Below are 15,537 nucleotides of genomic sequence, written 5' to 3' on the forward strand. Positions count from 1 at the left end.
GGAGCTAAATATGTTTTAATTCCTAATAAAAGGAATGGTATAAATAATGGACTGTCTTGTTTTGGGTAGAATTTAAATTTTAAAGTAGATGGAAGGCAAGTAAATCATCATCGATGATTCATTGGTCCAAAAGAATTAGGGTTAATTGGGAAAATTCATAGTCCTCCCGTAGTAGGGAGAACTTCCATACTACTTCAAGTCATGTATAAAAGAGTACTATTATTATTTAAATAAAAATATATTTAGTTTTTATGTGGGGTCACGGGTAAAATTGATCAACCAGGATCCCACATTCTCTCTTAAATTAATGGTACATTAGCTCTCTTATTAAATATTTTTAGACTTGATTATTTATTTTCACTTTTCTAATTTATTTATCTCTTTATTGTTATTTACATATTCATTTACTTCTCTCATCTTCTATTTTTATTTTTTGAATTTTTCTCCATTCAAACTAAATTTCTTGTTTCTTTTTCTTAAGGATTTACATTTCACCATTTAAATTATGTATGACTTTTCTATTTATTTTTTATTTTCTTGTTATTTATTATTATTTTTTCTATAACATTCTAATCATTTTTATATATATTTTTATTTTTTTATTGAATCCATAAAAATATTTGGATGTATTCATCCTCACACGAAAAAGTAAATCTTTAAGTATGTTTTTTTAATTCTTTACATTTTTTCTAAATTCATCATTTTTTGTGAATTTTGATTATTTGATTATAAATACACTTTCTTTTTTGTCTTTTGGTACAAATATTGTTGAATATTAGGTTAATTGAATGTTTGTTTCAAATCAATGGCTAGTTTAGAACCTATAATTCAACAATATAAAATTTTCAAATACATTCATGACATAAAAATAGAAGATGAGAGAAGTAAATGATGATGTAAATAACAATAAAGAGATAAATAAATTAGAAAAGTGAAAATAAATAATCACATCTAAAATATGTAATTAGAGAGTACAATTAATTTAAGAGAGAGAAGTTGGGATCCTGATTGATCAATTTTGTCCGTGGACCCCACACAAAAACTAAAAATATTTTCATATAAAATATTTAATTAGAGAGAGAATGTATGGTTACTTTAAAAGAGAGAAGGTGAGATCCTGATTGATTAATTTTGTTCGTGGACCCAACATAAAAATTAAAAATATTTTTATTTAAATAATAATAGAACACCTTTAGGCACAATTTGAATTGAAAGAATATGGAAGTTCTCCCGCACACGAGAGGACTAGAAATTTTCCGGATTAATTGAGAGGAAAGGAATTTGTTACCTTTGATAGCACAAACACTCACAGAGAAAAAGTATATAGAAGGCAAGTAGGTCTAAAATATTTTTGAGATTCCCAATATAGCAAGATAATAAAATTTATTGATTTTCGTAATTTTTGGTTAATACATATTCTATATTTTGTAATTTATAACATTTTGGTGTTTCTTTTAAAAGGAAATTTTGGTGTTTATACTTTTACGTGTAAGAATTTAATTCTTATACCATTAAAAAAGAAATTATTAAATTTATTTGAGTTAAACTTTCATTGAAATTTTTATTGGAAAACAATCCATCATGAAAGATGGATAGATGAATGAAGTCCAGGGACCTCCTCTATGATCTGAAATTAGATGTGGTTTAATTATGTGTTTGTTTATATATAATAATAATAAATATATCTCAGTTGCAAAAGACTTTTTAATATCAAATACGCAGTTGTTGCATTTTTTTTAAGTAACATATACTAAATTACTAGGAAGGAAAAAAAAAAGAAGAGAACTACAAGAATCAATCCATTAGTTGCATTACTATAATTATTAATTACAATAAATGGTGTATTAAAAAATTACAATAAATGAATCATGGTCAACCATTTGGGATTAATTTTGAAACTACACAAGTCCACAAGAATTTAAATTGTTTTTTTAGTGGTGGATAAAACTGATTCTTTATTAATTTAAATAGGGTCATTTCTTCAATTAAGGTGATTTACATGACTATTTATTAAAAAAAAAAAGTATAAAAATTATTATTTTATCTCTATCTCATCAATTTTTTTAAAAAATTAATAGAAATTAATATGTATGTATATTAATTGTCTGTATTTTAGACATTTTGTTCCACGCAAATTTATTTTAACACAATTTTTTAATAACAAATTGGCTTTTTATGTTTTATCAAATAATTTAATGTAAAAAATGTAATTTGGATTATAAAAAATATTAGAATGATTATTCTTTTTTAAATTAAATACCAACAGAAGAGTATAATTAACTTGGTGGTTATAGTTAAATCACATCAATTTAATATTAATTTATCAAACACTACGATTTTTTTTTTTAGTTGAAATTCGTCAAAGCCTAGTTTACTCCATACTATGGTCGATTCTATTAAAAGTCACCGTAATTATTTAACAAGTTACATAATCTCAAACTAAACCTAAAAATATGTCTATCATTCAAATTTATAAAATAATATATATTTTGATAGTTATTTAAATATATGTACGTGGTTGTGTAAAACAAGGTTTTAAATATCGATGTCGATGGAAATGTCGAGGTCTCAATTTTATGGAAATATTGATAAAATGTCAATGAATTTTTTTCCTGTAAAAGTTATAGAAATTAAAAGATTATAAAAAATATTTAAATTAACAAATAAATATTTTCCAATTTCTAAATAAGGTAAAAATAATTAATATTAATATTATGTATATATTAGTGACATTTTGTTATATTTTTCATATTTTGTCGATTTTTGTATAGTAGGATAGAAATGTCGATTTATCCCTCATGTCGATGTCGAACTCATGGACACATGAATATGTCGATGAAAATATCGACGTGTCGACGAACATTTAGAACCATAATGTAACTGATATTTAAATATAACTCTAATATAATTCAAAATATATATCTCAAATTAAAATGTCATAGGTTTGGATGCGAACCATATATTTTCCTGCTAAAGAAACATTGTTTAAATGATCAAAATTGAAAAGTCAACCTAACATTGCATTTAATGCAACCGACCGATAAAACAATGACTTTTTTCTTTTTCTTTGTTTAGTTAAATTACAATGTTCCTCATACTTTAAGTTTAATTACAAATAAATTTATATGGTTAGGTTAAATCTCAACGTCTTAAATTGTATTGTATTCATTTGGAGAATCTACTTTTTTTTTATTCAATTTAAATCATAATACCTTCAACTAACCAACACGGTTACTAAAATAGAAAATTGTTATAGGAAAGAAATTATCAATATGGTAATAGTAGAGATGATTTATGAAATTTAGCTAAATCATCCCGATCAAATATTAACTTTCAAAATTATAGGGACTAAATTAAAATTAAATTCAAATTATAAGGATCGAATCCAAATTAAACTCAAACTTTATAGACTAAATTGGAATTTTTAAAACCACATATTCAAACTTTGTACAAATCAATCAATAGAGATCAAATTGGTAATTTAATCCCTTCGATTTTTTTTAATCTGACACTTTAAATTTATTAATTTATTTAATTTTTAGTTGGGTGAGGGTGGAAACACTTAATTTAGTTGAATTGATCCTTGAATCTGACTCACTTTATGTCATCTAGCAGATTGACGGGAGAGTGAGAATGTCAATGAAGCTAGCCTCCTTTGATGAGGTCTCTTTTGTGTATGTACCACGAAAGGCCAACTCCTAATTTGCCCATAGTTTAACCTATGAAGCTGTTTTTCCTAAACCGTATCCATGTTTTGATTTCCTCATATCCTCACTTGGCTCGTGCAAGACGTTAGTAGAGACTTTAGCTTTCACGTGACCCAAGTGGCATCTTTACCTTTTAATAAAAATTTTTCCTTATCTCAAAATAATAATAATAATAATGATGAACATCAGACTAAGATGTAGAAAAAATTTGACACTCTTAGATATATGTGACATTTCTATTATAAAAACAAAATAGAAATAATTAGAGAAAACTTACATTTTTAAATATAAACAATGACATCATATACATTTAAATTTAAATCAAATTAACGGACGTATTTGTCCTTCTAATGTAATTTTAGCTCTCTACAACAGGAGTAGTAGAGATAACATAGTTTAATCATCTTTTTATAATTAACATGATAGCATGAAATATTTGTTAGTTTATCCTACCAAATATATGTTGAGGGACATATTTGAAAAAAGTTTTTAAAAACTGTAACTTTTTTTTAGTACAGGTTAGGGAAGGGATTCGAACTCACACGTTCTTACGGTTGGAGGTATATGTTAACTACTAAGTTAGGCTCACTTTTGTTAAAAAAAAAAAAAAAAAAAAAAAAAAACTATAAATTCAAGTGTATAAAAATAGCGCAAATTCAAGATATAGCCTAAGTTATAATGAATGCCACGTCAACAATTTCCAAGGACACCTTATAATTACTTTTTTTAGGTAATCCCGACTTACGAATTTTTAAATCATTGATCTTAAAATGTAACATATTATTTTTTTTAGCCATAGGAGACGATATTCTATTTAATTTGCATCTATTTGATAAGGGACAGAGCCATACATTTGTAAAGGGGATAGAATTTTACTTTTTTAGGTAAATAATATTTCAATTTTAAGAATATAAGGAGAGAAAATCTTAAAATCATAATTTGAAATGTGATTTTCTCTATCTAAACGAATTTAGGAGCTTGCCTTCGCGTCTATGTAAAAATTATAATTTATTCATATCTTTTTAAAAATGATTGTTAACTGTTATTTTAAGAAATATGCCCCATTGGACTTGATGGGAATCCAATTTCATTCCCATGTTATGGAATTTATTAATGAGATCAGAGTCTTAATTAATTTAATTTACCAAACATATTTACAATAATGGGGTAGCCCGTCCTCCTTTTTTGACAAAGTCCCTTGCTGATTTTGGTACCCACCTGTTTTATGAATTTCATTAATAAAATACCAAAACATTTTCCTCCCAACCACCCATAAATAATGAATTTCAATAATAAAATACCAAAACATCCTCCTCCCAACAACCCATAAATGGGTATACGAAAGGGAAACCTAACAACCCTTTTTTTTTTTTTTTTTTTTCTAGGACAAAACATACCCTTTAAGTTTTGAGTTTCCTCCCTGTTTAGTTCATGAGATTTCGAAATGCATTTTTAGTACTTAAAATTTGAAAATATATTTTAGATGGTCCAAGAACTCGATTGATATTATCTGATAAATGATGTGTTAGTTTATTAGTGCTAGTTATGTTTTTTTTTTTTCATTTTCCTTCTTTTCTTCCTCTTTTTTCTCTTCGTCTATCTCCTAAAGAAGAGACCTTAGTTTGTTGGCACTACTGACGACGCTCTTGCTCGTTGTTGTCTTCCTCTGACGTCCTCACTTGGCTTCCCATCTCTTCTAATTTGTCATTCAAAAAATTCCAAGTTCAAATTTGAGAAAGGAAAGGGGGAGTTCCTTTTCCTTCCAGATCTAATGCTGAGCTGTGGTGGAGGCAGTTGCGAGTCGACAGAGACGACTGTACAATAAAGGTGATGAGTTTTAGCGAGAGAAGAGATGGAGAGTGGCACCAGCAAAGTTGCGAAAGAGCGGTAGAAAGAAATAAGAATAAGAGAGAATGAAGAAAGAGGAAGAAGCTTGTCAAATTATATGACTAATCGTTCAAGAAAGAATATAATTTGCGAGTCCAAACAAGTAACTGTCACAATATTTTTTCCGTTAGCCAATTAAGTGAGATAGTCCAGGAGCAATTTAGAACCATTTTTCTAACTTTATAAACTAAAAATGTCTCTTTTAAATGAAGGGAATTACAAAAATAGTGCTATATATATATATTAAATTTAAAATTTTACAAAAATAAATTATACCATCATACGAAGACTGGTTAGAAGTCACCTTACAAAAAAAAAAAGACGACATTTTTATAAATGCACATGTACTCTATGCCAAGGTTTTAAATATCGAGGTCTCAATTTTATGTAAATATCGAAGGAAATATCGATAAAATGTCGATGTCGATGGATTTTTCTGTAAAAGTTATAGAAATTAAAAAATTATAAAAAATATTTAAATTAACAAATAACCATTTTTCAATTTCTAAATAAGGTAAAAATAATTAATATTAATATTAGGTATATATTAGTGACATTTTGTTAATATTTTTCATATCTTATCGATTTTTTTGTAGTACAATGGAAATGTTGATTTATCTCTCATGTCGATGTCAAATCTATGGAAACATGGATATATCAATGAAAATGTCGACGTATCGACGGATATTTAGAACCATGCTCTATGCCATTGAGAGTGTGATTTGCCTTTAAAATTTCATAAATCAAATTGTCAAATTCATTGATGAAAAAAATGTACTTTTTATTTATCTCATAGTTGCCTACCATGCAATCAAATCATCGCCGTTGATTTTCAGTAGTAGCCGACAAGATCAACGGCTGAAAATTGACAATGAGGCACCTCCACGTTAGAACTATCATGTGTAATCAACCGAAAAAATTCTAGTAGGGAGAATTTTCATACTACTTCAACTCAAATTGTGTCATGTTTAAAGGAGTTCTATTATTATTTAAATAAAAATATTTTTAATTTTTATGTAAGGTAAAGGGTAAAATTGATCGACAGGATTCCACATTCTTTCTTAAATTAATCATACATTATCTCTCTTATTAAATATTTTAGACGTGATTATTTATTTTCACTTTTCTTATTTATTTATCTTTTGATTGTTATTTACATCTTTACTTACTTCTCTCATCTTCTATTTCTATTTTTTGAAATTCACTTACTTCTCTCATCTTCTATTTTTATCTTTTGAAATTTTCTCAATTCAAACTAATTTTTTTTCTTTTTCTTAGCGATTCCACTTCATCATTTAAATTATGTATGACTTTTCTATTTATTTTTTATTTTTCTTGCTCTTTATTGTTATTTTTCTATTCCATTCTAATCATTTTTATATATTTTTCATTTTTTCTTGAATTCATAAAAATATTTGGATGTGTTCATCCCCACCCGAAAAAATAAATCTCTAAGTATGTTATGTTTAATATTTTACATTTTTTTAAATTCATCATTTTTGTGAATTTTGATTATTTGATTATAAATACACTTTCTTTTATGTCATGAACATATTTGAAAATTTTATTTGGTTGAATTATAGGTTCTAAACTAACCATTGATTTGAAACAAAAATTCAACAATATTTATATCGAAAGACGAAAAAGAAAGTATATTTATAATAAAATAATCAAAATTCACAAAAAATGATGAGTTAAATAAAATGTAAAGAATTAAACATAACATACTTAGAGATTTACTTTTTCCTGTGAGATGAATACATCAAAATATTTTTATGGATTCAATAAAAAATAAAAAATTATATAAAAATGATTAGAATCTAAAAGAAAAAATAATAATAAAGAACAAGAAAAATAAAAAAGAAATAGAAAAGTCATACATAATTTAAATGGTGGAGTGGAAGTCGTTAAAGAAAAAGAAACAAGAAATTTAGTTTGAATGGAGAAATTTTAAAAAGAATAAAAATAGAAGTGAGTGAATTTCAAAAAATAAAAGTAGAAGATGAGGCAAGTGAGTGAAGGTGTAAATAACAATAAAAAGATAAATAAATTAGAAAAATGAAAATAAATAATCACATCTAGAATATTTAATAAAAAAGAGAATGTACGATTAATTTAGGAGGGAATGTGTGATCTTGATTGATGAATTTTACCCGTGGATTCTATGTAACAAATACTTTTATTTAAATAACAATGGAACTCTTTTACGCATCGCACAATAAATCGAGAGCAGTAAGAAAGTTCGAATTGAGAGTAGACGAAAGTTTTCCGTACGGAGGGAAATTTTCCCGTAATCCACATGTGCCTTATCAAATTCATCGGAAAGGACAGATGCATACGTGGCATTCAAGCATTCGATCGAGAAAAACGGCGCATGATAATGCACCGTCCCACGAACCACGAGAAATTCGAACGACCGACATGTCGGACTTCCTCTGCTCTGCTCCTCGAAGGCGTAACTGACACGTAGGAAAATCGAATATTCTTTATTATTTTTCTTAAGATATATAATTATAATCTTTATTCTTTCTTTAATTACTAAGTTGTTTTTTTATTTATATATATATTTTTGTTGTAAACTTGTACGTACTGCTACCGCTTGCATTATTCACAGATTATACTATTTTCCTCAATGACCAGAGACGATAAGCTTTGACTTACATTAATAAATGGAATTAAATAATAAGACAAGTTCGTTAAACAATAAAAATAACAACTATAATCTCAATCCACTATCGATAAATTGTTGACTTATGTTTCAATAATTATTGGATCATATTCAAAATTTATTGAATTATAAAAATTGGCATTAAATATCTTATTTCGTCAATGGAATATAATTGCTTTTTAATATTCAAAATTACACAAATAGTCTAATAACTTCAGCATTGTAGAAATTACTATTTTACATTCCCGCTGGCAAGATTCCACTTCTTGGTTGTATATTTGGAAAATGAAAACCGGTAAAAAAAGATTATGCTAAATTGAGAGACTATATACCTATACAATTTAGAGGTGAGAAGTAAATCTCATTAATTCACTAAACCAAATATAACCAAAGTCAGAAATTTTCATGATAAGTCATATCTCATTATAGTTTACTAAACCAAATAATTAATTACTAACCAACCAAAGCAAAATGTCATAAATTAACTCATCCACACAAGTAACCAACTAATCAACTAAATTAATATACAACTAATACACTAAATATATTTTGGCCAACCTAAACACAATCCTGGTTAAAATACCTATATCGAACCAAAAAGATTGTGGATTTGAATCCATAATTTCTACACGTTGTATTAAGATAAATATTAAATATATTTTGCCTAAAATATTTGTTTCATAAAGATACATCGTCTAAAATAAAATTTTAGTGAGTAACATTTTTTTTTATTTTCTCATACTAATTGTGTTTAAATTAGGTAGGAACAATTTCTTATGAAATTATGATACTATTGGTCATTTATTAAAATTTTCCAATTAATTATGTATCTTGGGTTTTAATTAAACTATTCTGTCATCTTCCTCAAACGAAGCCCAATCCAAAGTTTATAGTGATGGCCCAATTTGGTGTCAATGGAGGAATCTACAGTGTGAGCTAAAATGCAATTGGTGGTAGGGAGCAGTATCCCGCTGCTTAGAAATTCGAAGGCAAAAGTCCACCATGTTCTCCACCTTAAGGGCCTTTGCCCCCACGTTCAATCGTTCCCCATCTCTCGCCTTTTCGACCAAAACCCCTATGGATTCCGTCGTCAGGGGCCCCGATGGTCACAGCTCAAGGTGCGCCTCCACCTCTGAACCAAGAGAGACTCGGATCAGCAGTGGAGGGCCTCCGATCACGTTGCAGGAATGGCAGGCCTGGGGCTCCGCGTCTCCTCTTCCCACCATGGTTACCGAAATTGTCGAGGAATTGAAGGTTTTGGAGAAAAATATTGATGCCCAAATGAGTTTTGGCGGCAGTGGGGGCAAGCTTCAGGTAACCCACAAACCACCCATTGGAAATGTTTTTACATTTTGGTTGCTACTGAAACAGGCTGCATAAAATGTTGTACTCAATTGCTGTTTCTCTGTCTCTTCTCTTGCAAAGCAACTCATCTACATTTTAATGTTTTTGTTTCTCTCATAATGGAGTAAACGATAACTTAAATCGTTAGATTGATTCATGTCTTTTTCTAACACTAAAGTTTCAGTAGCGTATGAACAGATTATGTTTTGTCCCTCTTTTTTCCTTTAGTTGCCGAAACTATTCTAATTGTCATCCTTGGACTGTGGGAGCAGTATCTATCCCAAATTGTGTAACTATTAGTTTCAGGAGTTCTTAGTCCACTTGAGTAATAGTCCGCACTTGCCAACGGTTTGGGCATGTTTAGGTGGTTTAGGTGTTGGGAGTTCGAGAAATAAAGCTAGGGTCTTCTTTCAAAATGGTGTAAGTTCTTCAATGAAGAGAATGTCCTACGGAGAACTGTTAACAAAAGCAAGTATGGTATAGATAATCTCCGTCGGTCCACCAAACAGAAGCAGCTAAAAACTTCCTATTGTATTGACATTACTAAAACCAGGTCTTTCATGAGAAAATGGATCGCTTTTGAACTTAGCAATGGCAGAAGGCTCGAATTATGGGAAGATAAATGGTTGGATTCTACCCCTCGTGCAATTTGTACCCTAATATTTATGCAATCTCCAATACAAGCTGAGAACTAGTCTTTGTAAGCCGGAATGATAATAAAGCGTGCAGGAAATTTGAAAGCTCAGGTCAATTTTCTTGTCAATCTGCTAATTTCAGTTTCAACTTAACCACAGTGACAGTGAAAGCAAGTTGGGTCCGGACATGGCCAAGCTGACTTCTAGAAATCTTATCATGTTGGTGTCAAGGGGCAAAACTGGAATTCTTAGGTTAAGCGCCTCAAGGGCTTATATGTGGTTCATTTGGAAAGGAAAAGAACAATAGATTTTCCAATGGTAAACACAAAAGTTTTGTTCATTTGTAAACATGTACCATTTATTTTACGGCTTCAAATTGGGGCGTGCCTTACACGTGATAAACACTAAACTACATAGTAATGCTCCTTACCTATGAATTGGCATAACTATTAATGCAGTGTCTTTTTTGGTTATCAGACATGTGAATCAATTTTAGATATCCATTCCATGAACAGTCGTGGCCAAGTAATGGGACCCTAGTGCTATGTTTATATATATATATTTTTTATTTTATTCATTAAGTAAAAATTTGCATTATTAATCTCTGGCCCTAAAAATTCCAGGGATATTTTAAAACTCAGGAGGACAAAAAACACCGAGCTACATATCAGGCTTTAGGTAGTTCTGAGCAGAAACTCCAATTTTTTTCTGCTCGACAAATAGCTTGCCGTTTGCTTGGGAGCCGGGATTATCTTTGTCAGAAGGTATAATCTATCTTTAAAATGATTCTGTAATTCTTGGGGTCCTATCCACAATAACACCACCAGTTTTTTTAATAACTTTTTCCAATGCATTTATGAAGAACTGATATGCTGTTTAGTGCCTACAGACTCTTATTATTACTTATCTAACTTCTCTACATTTCTTGGAATTCCTTTGGGGACTGTTTAGTGTTGGCTGCCTTTTGAGGATTGTATGTGTTCAAGAGTCAAGCGCTGTTCTCTATGGGGTGGAGCACGGTTTTGGCTATATATGCATCCAAAGGTTTGTCTAGTGCTGCTCAGTAATGGGTCCTTCTGATCTATTAAACTTGACACATGGTTTATCTAGAATCTAGAGTTATTGCGCAGGATTTTCTGCGGCAGAACAACACAGGAAAATTGTTGTTGCAAGTCTTTGGTGTAGAAGCCACAACTTTATGCCTCTACGGTATCTCGGAACATGAAGAAATCATGTGGAATGCATTCAAGGCAGCAGGTAATTTTATCTTTCGTGTTAGCTTTAACAAGGCTATGACTTTATTTTACTGTACCAAGAACTAAATATAGTATCTTACTCTAGAACTAAGAAATTAGGTATATCTTAGAGGAAATTTATGGTATGAGAAATTGTTCATTGTTACCAGAAAACATGGATGTTATTGTTATCTTTTATTTGGTCCAAACTGTTGTGTGATTTATGTTGCTCATTACCAAAGTTTGCTTGACATTAAATATTCTAGTTTTCTAAGCCTCCAAAGGGCAGCCCAGTTGGGCTTGGGGTATCTTGGTCATACTAGGTCTCAAGTTCGAACCTTTTGGTGAGCTTAATACCAAAAACCCTTGATATTTCTCGGGTCCGGACTTGGGGCAGGTGCGGATGTCGCTAGATATAGGGGAGCAAAGCTCTGACTCTCAGTATCAAAAAATATTATATTTTCCCAAGCTATAGATTAATTGGCTCTTAGTCACTAATTTAGTTCTGCCATGAGTCAGTTTCTTACTCTATATTTTTCTTCTTTTGTTTATTCTTATTCTTTAAATATTACTCAGGTAAAAGCAAGGTTTGTTGCCTTTACCCCAACAAGAATGCAACTTCAAAAAGTGTTCAAGATGCCTTCAGCTCTGAGCTCTCGACTAAGCAAGAATGCACACAGAAAACGGTACAAATATTCTGAAACAGTGCAGTGAACGTCCCTTTCTTGATTAAACTTACTTTAAAGCTTGAATATGATTTCACATTAATAAGTACTGATAAGAAAAAAAGGGACTACGTGGTAGAAGAAACTTAACATACCAGAATTCACAAATGATTTCTCCAATTTGACGTATTAATTTATATCCATGCATGGCCTTATCATATCACTATTTTTTGGGACGTCACATAACATAACTACAGTGCGCGGCCTTTACGGCTGGACATACCCACGATACATTATTTATGGAAGACTTCTAGACTCAGCTATTCAATCCATGCAGTTTCAAGTGATGTAACTTGGTATTCTGGCTGATGTTTTGTTATTTTGGCTATGGTTTTCTTCTTGTAAAATCTCGTGTTCTTCCAGTTGAACAAGGTCATAATGTTCTTGTTGATTCTACTCATAGACTGATGGAGATGGAATTCTGAATTTTATTTTGATTGATGGTACATGGAGCAACTCTGCTGCAATGTTCAACCGTCTCAAGGTAATGAATGTTATGTAGAATTTTTTATATTTATTATGTCTTCAAGTCAGGTCTCTACCAGGTTATCACTGGAGAAAGCCAATGTTTTTCGTTGAACAAAATAATTTAAGTGGACCGAACTTTTGGAAAATGCCCTAAAGCTACAGTGTGATGATTGTTGCAATTATGCAGGAGCAAGCAAATTCGGTTTGGGGGGAGGACCTTCCATGTATATCATTGACCACTGGCTCCTCCGCAATGCATAAACTCCGGTAAGAACTCGAGCCACTAATCCAATATATACTCAGGTTTCTTAATTTTCAAGGAGAATTCAGGATTATTCTATAGAGCATTTCTGAATATTCAGGCCTCAACCATCATGGGATCGCACCTGCACTGCAGCAGCAGCAGCTAGCCTGCTCTTCGAGCTTCAACTCATTCCAAAGTTCAGTTCCATTGAATTCGACAAACAGGGTGAGGCATTGGAAGACGCTCTGGAAGTATTGTTAGAAGCTCTCACCGCTCGACGTATTCGGATGGGTCGGTCCATCACTCGGAAAGTAAGACATGCAAGCAGCTTTTGCTAGTAAAGAATCTTCTTGAAAACCCCGACTCTGCACTATTTTGTTTCTGTTCAACTTCGGCATTATAGTATTAGGACTGTATACCAAATCATTAACCTTGTATTTTTATAAATGCATTAATTTAGTGATGTGTGAAGAGAGTGATGGGATATGGCATAGCAATAACTATGGAGATAGCGAAAAATAAAGAAGATGCTGATGGGTGCGGCGCAGAGCGGATGCCTTTCATTTTACTTTTTGAGTTTCATACTAATCTTTAATTCATTTCTGTTCTGCTTCTGCTTTCGGTGGCTTTACTTCCATTTCCAAAGCCCTTCATCATTATACCATCTTTTCTCTGTCCATCGCCAACAATGAATTTCATAATTTCTCCACATTTTGGATGACTTTTTTTCTGTGGTGGGAAACAGATTCTCTCCTGTGGAATTTTTCTTCTCTGATCTATTATTGGTGATAGGAATGGAGAATGTATTTTATGCCCCAACGTTTCTAGAAGATTTTTTTTTTTTTAAATTTTATTGTATTTATACATCAATCAGATTCTGATTTTTTCCAATTTAGCACCGGGTTGGAGCGGAGAAAGTGGAGGATTGAATCTTTTAACCTTTCACGAAATAAAATTACAGAAATTCAAGTATTACAAATTGTACTAATCATTAATCATAAAACCAAACATTCTGGACTGTTTCTTTTTCTGTCTTGGGTTTTGGGCTATTGTCGACTTGACCAATTTCGCCTTTTAAGCCACACCAACCTCGATTATGTTACTTCTCCTGCAATTTTTTTTTTCTTTTTTCCCCTCCCTTTGGCAAAGGAACTCATCAGAAAATACTTTTATTATTTTATTCATAAAGAAAACTCGGATGCGTGATAAAATAAAACATGCACACGTCTGTCTGTTTCTTTTCCCCTAAAAGGCTAAAAGACGTAGTTTTTTTTTAGTGCAATTTACAAGCAATTCTTACTTTTCAAATCTATGTTTTGAGCTGTGAATGATTCGCCTAAATGACCAAAGCAAAATAGAAAAGAGAGAGAAATCCCCTCGAAACCAAAAACACGTTTTTCAACTATTGGATTAAATAATGGAAAATTATTATAAAGTAATTGTTCAATGTGCTTGCGTGCTGGCGAATTAAAAAGCGACGTACAAAGTTGCGGCGGTGGGTTCCGTCGCCGTCGCCGTCGAAGCTCATCTGTGAGCCGTCACCAGAGTTTCGATGAATCTCAATCCGTCAAATTTGGGAGCAAATTTATCTGCGGAAGACGACGAGTTCTCTTCGACCTTTCCCTCCTGCATAAGTATTAAACGAAAAACCCTCGCCTTCAGAAACTTCCCAACACTAAAATTACTCTAAACGAATGTTTCAGAACTTCATCACCGACCAATACAAGAGAAAACAGGGGAGTTCTTTTATTTTTATTCGAATTCGATTCTTTTAATCATTAAAATCCGAGTCCAAAAACGAATTGAAATTTTGAATTGGAAAAGGGGGAGGGAAAACGATGGGTGGACAACGGTTTACCTGGCGAGGAAATTGAACTTTGGGATTACAGACGAACGTGGAAGAAGAAGGAGAAGCAGAGACGGCGGCGGAGGCGCCGGCGACGGAGGCGGCAATAAAAGCCGATTTCTTCATCTGGATGGTTGAGGAGGGAGAAGTTGCAGCGTGAAAGAAAGTAAATGGAGGAAAAGCACGTTGAAGAGAAGAAGTGGACGCAAACAAGGCAACTTCCACGGACCCGCAACGCTATATAAAATATACAAAATTAAATTTATTAAATTTATAAATTATTATATATGTGGAGACTGGAATTTTTGTAATTAACAACTCACAAATAATTGCGCGCCAATGTCTGCCTCTTCCATCACTTCAAATGACCTTCTTACCCCCATTCCTTCATTCATGCAAGTACCCTTCATCTCCATCAAATTATAACTTTAAGATCAAATAACCTAGGCCACATTACATTTTTGTCCCCAAAGTTTGGTCTTGATTTCTATTTAGTCTCTTCAATTTGAATTTTATTTTTATTGTCTCCATAAAATTTCAAAAATTACACTTTTTGGTCCAATTTAGTCTCAATTTGATCTCTAAATTGAATTAATCATTATTTTATTTAAGAGAAATGACGTAACAGTTGATATGCTAAAGAAAGTTTAAAAGGAACGAGAGATTTTTAGTTAATGACAATGTCATCACCCTTATATGGACATCTTCCAGTGGACTCATAATAATGGTGGACCCATAACAATGACATGAGATAAATAGTCCACTTAAGTAGGTAAAT

The 15,537-nt window shown here is 31.2% G+C and overlaps 2 protein-coding genes across 3 annotated transcripts; one reads left to right on the forward strand and one right to left on the reverse strand.

Annotated features, from left to right (window-relative positions):
• Window positions 1-9,214: 9,214 nt before the first annotated feature.
• On the forward strand, window positions 9,215-13,481 carry LOC111011257 (DTW domain-containing protein). The gene is made up of 8 exons (XM_022284959.2): window positions 9,215-9,576; window positions 10,865-11,005; window positions 11,193-11,285; window positions 11,372-11,498; window positions 12,053-12,162; window positions 12,605-12,685; window positions 12,857-12,936; window positions 13,032-13,481. The coding sequence occupies exons 1-8, from the start codon at window positions 9,265-9,267 to the stop codon at window positions 13,249-13,251; spliced, it is 1,164 nt and encodes a 387-aa protein (XP_022140651.1). The 5' UTR covers window positions 9,215-9,264; the 3' UTR covers window positions 13,252-13,481.
• Window positions 13,482-13,831: 350 nt separating this feature from the next.
• Window positions 13,832-15,190, reverse strand: LOC111011258 (uncharacterized). 2 transcript variants are annotated; one of them, XM_088121115.1, is made up of 4 exons: window positions 15,083-15,190; window positions 14,772-14,996; window positions 14,397-14,539; window positions 13,832-14,051 (listed from the first exon to the last, which is right to left on the reverse strand). In XM_088121115.1, the coding sequence occupies exons 1-3, from the start codon at window positions 15,173-15,175 to the stop codon at window positions 14,438-14,440; spliced, it is 420 nt and encodes a 139-aa protein (XP_087977241.1). In that variant the 5' UTR covers window positions 15,176-15,190; the 3' UTR covers window positions 13,832-14,051; window positions 14,397-14,437. The 2 variants fall into 2 exon arrangements, with proteins under 2 accessions (XP_087977241.1, XP_022140652.2); XM_022284960.2 differs by lacking the exon at window positions 13,832-14,051 and having other exon boundaries at window positions 14,067-14,539.
• Between the last annotated feature and the right edge of the window lie 347 nt (window positions 15,191-15,537).

Source organism: Momordica charantia (assembly GCF_013281855.1).
Source record: "Momordica charantia cultivar OHB3-1 chromosome 2 unlocalized genomic scaffold, Mcharantia_2.0 BLBB01000002.1, whole genome shotgun sequence".
Classification (NCBI taxonomy): domain Eukaryota; kingdom Viridiplantae; phylum Streptophyta; class Magnoliopsida; order Cucurbitales; family Cucurbitaceae; genus Momordica; species Momordica charantia.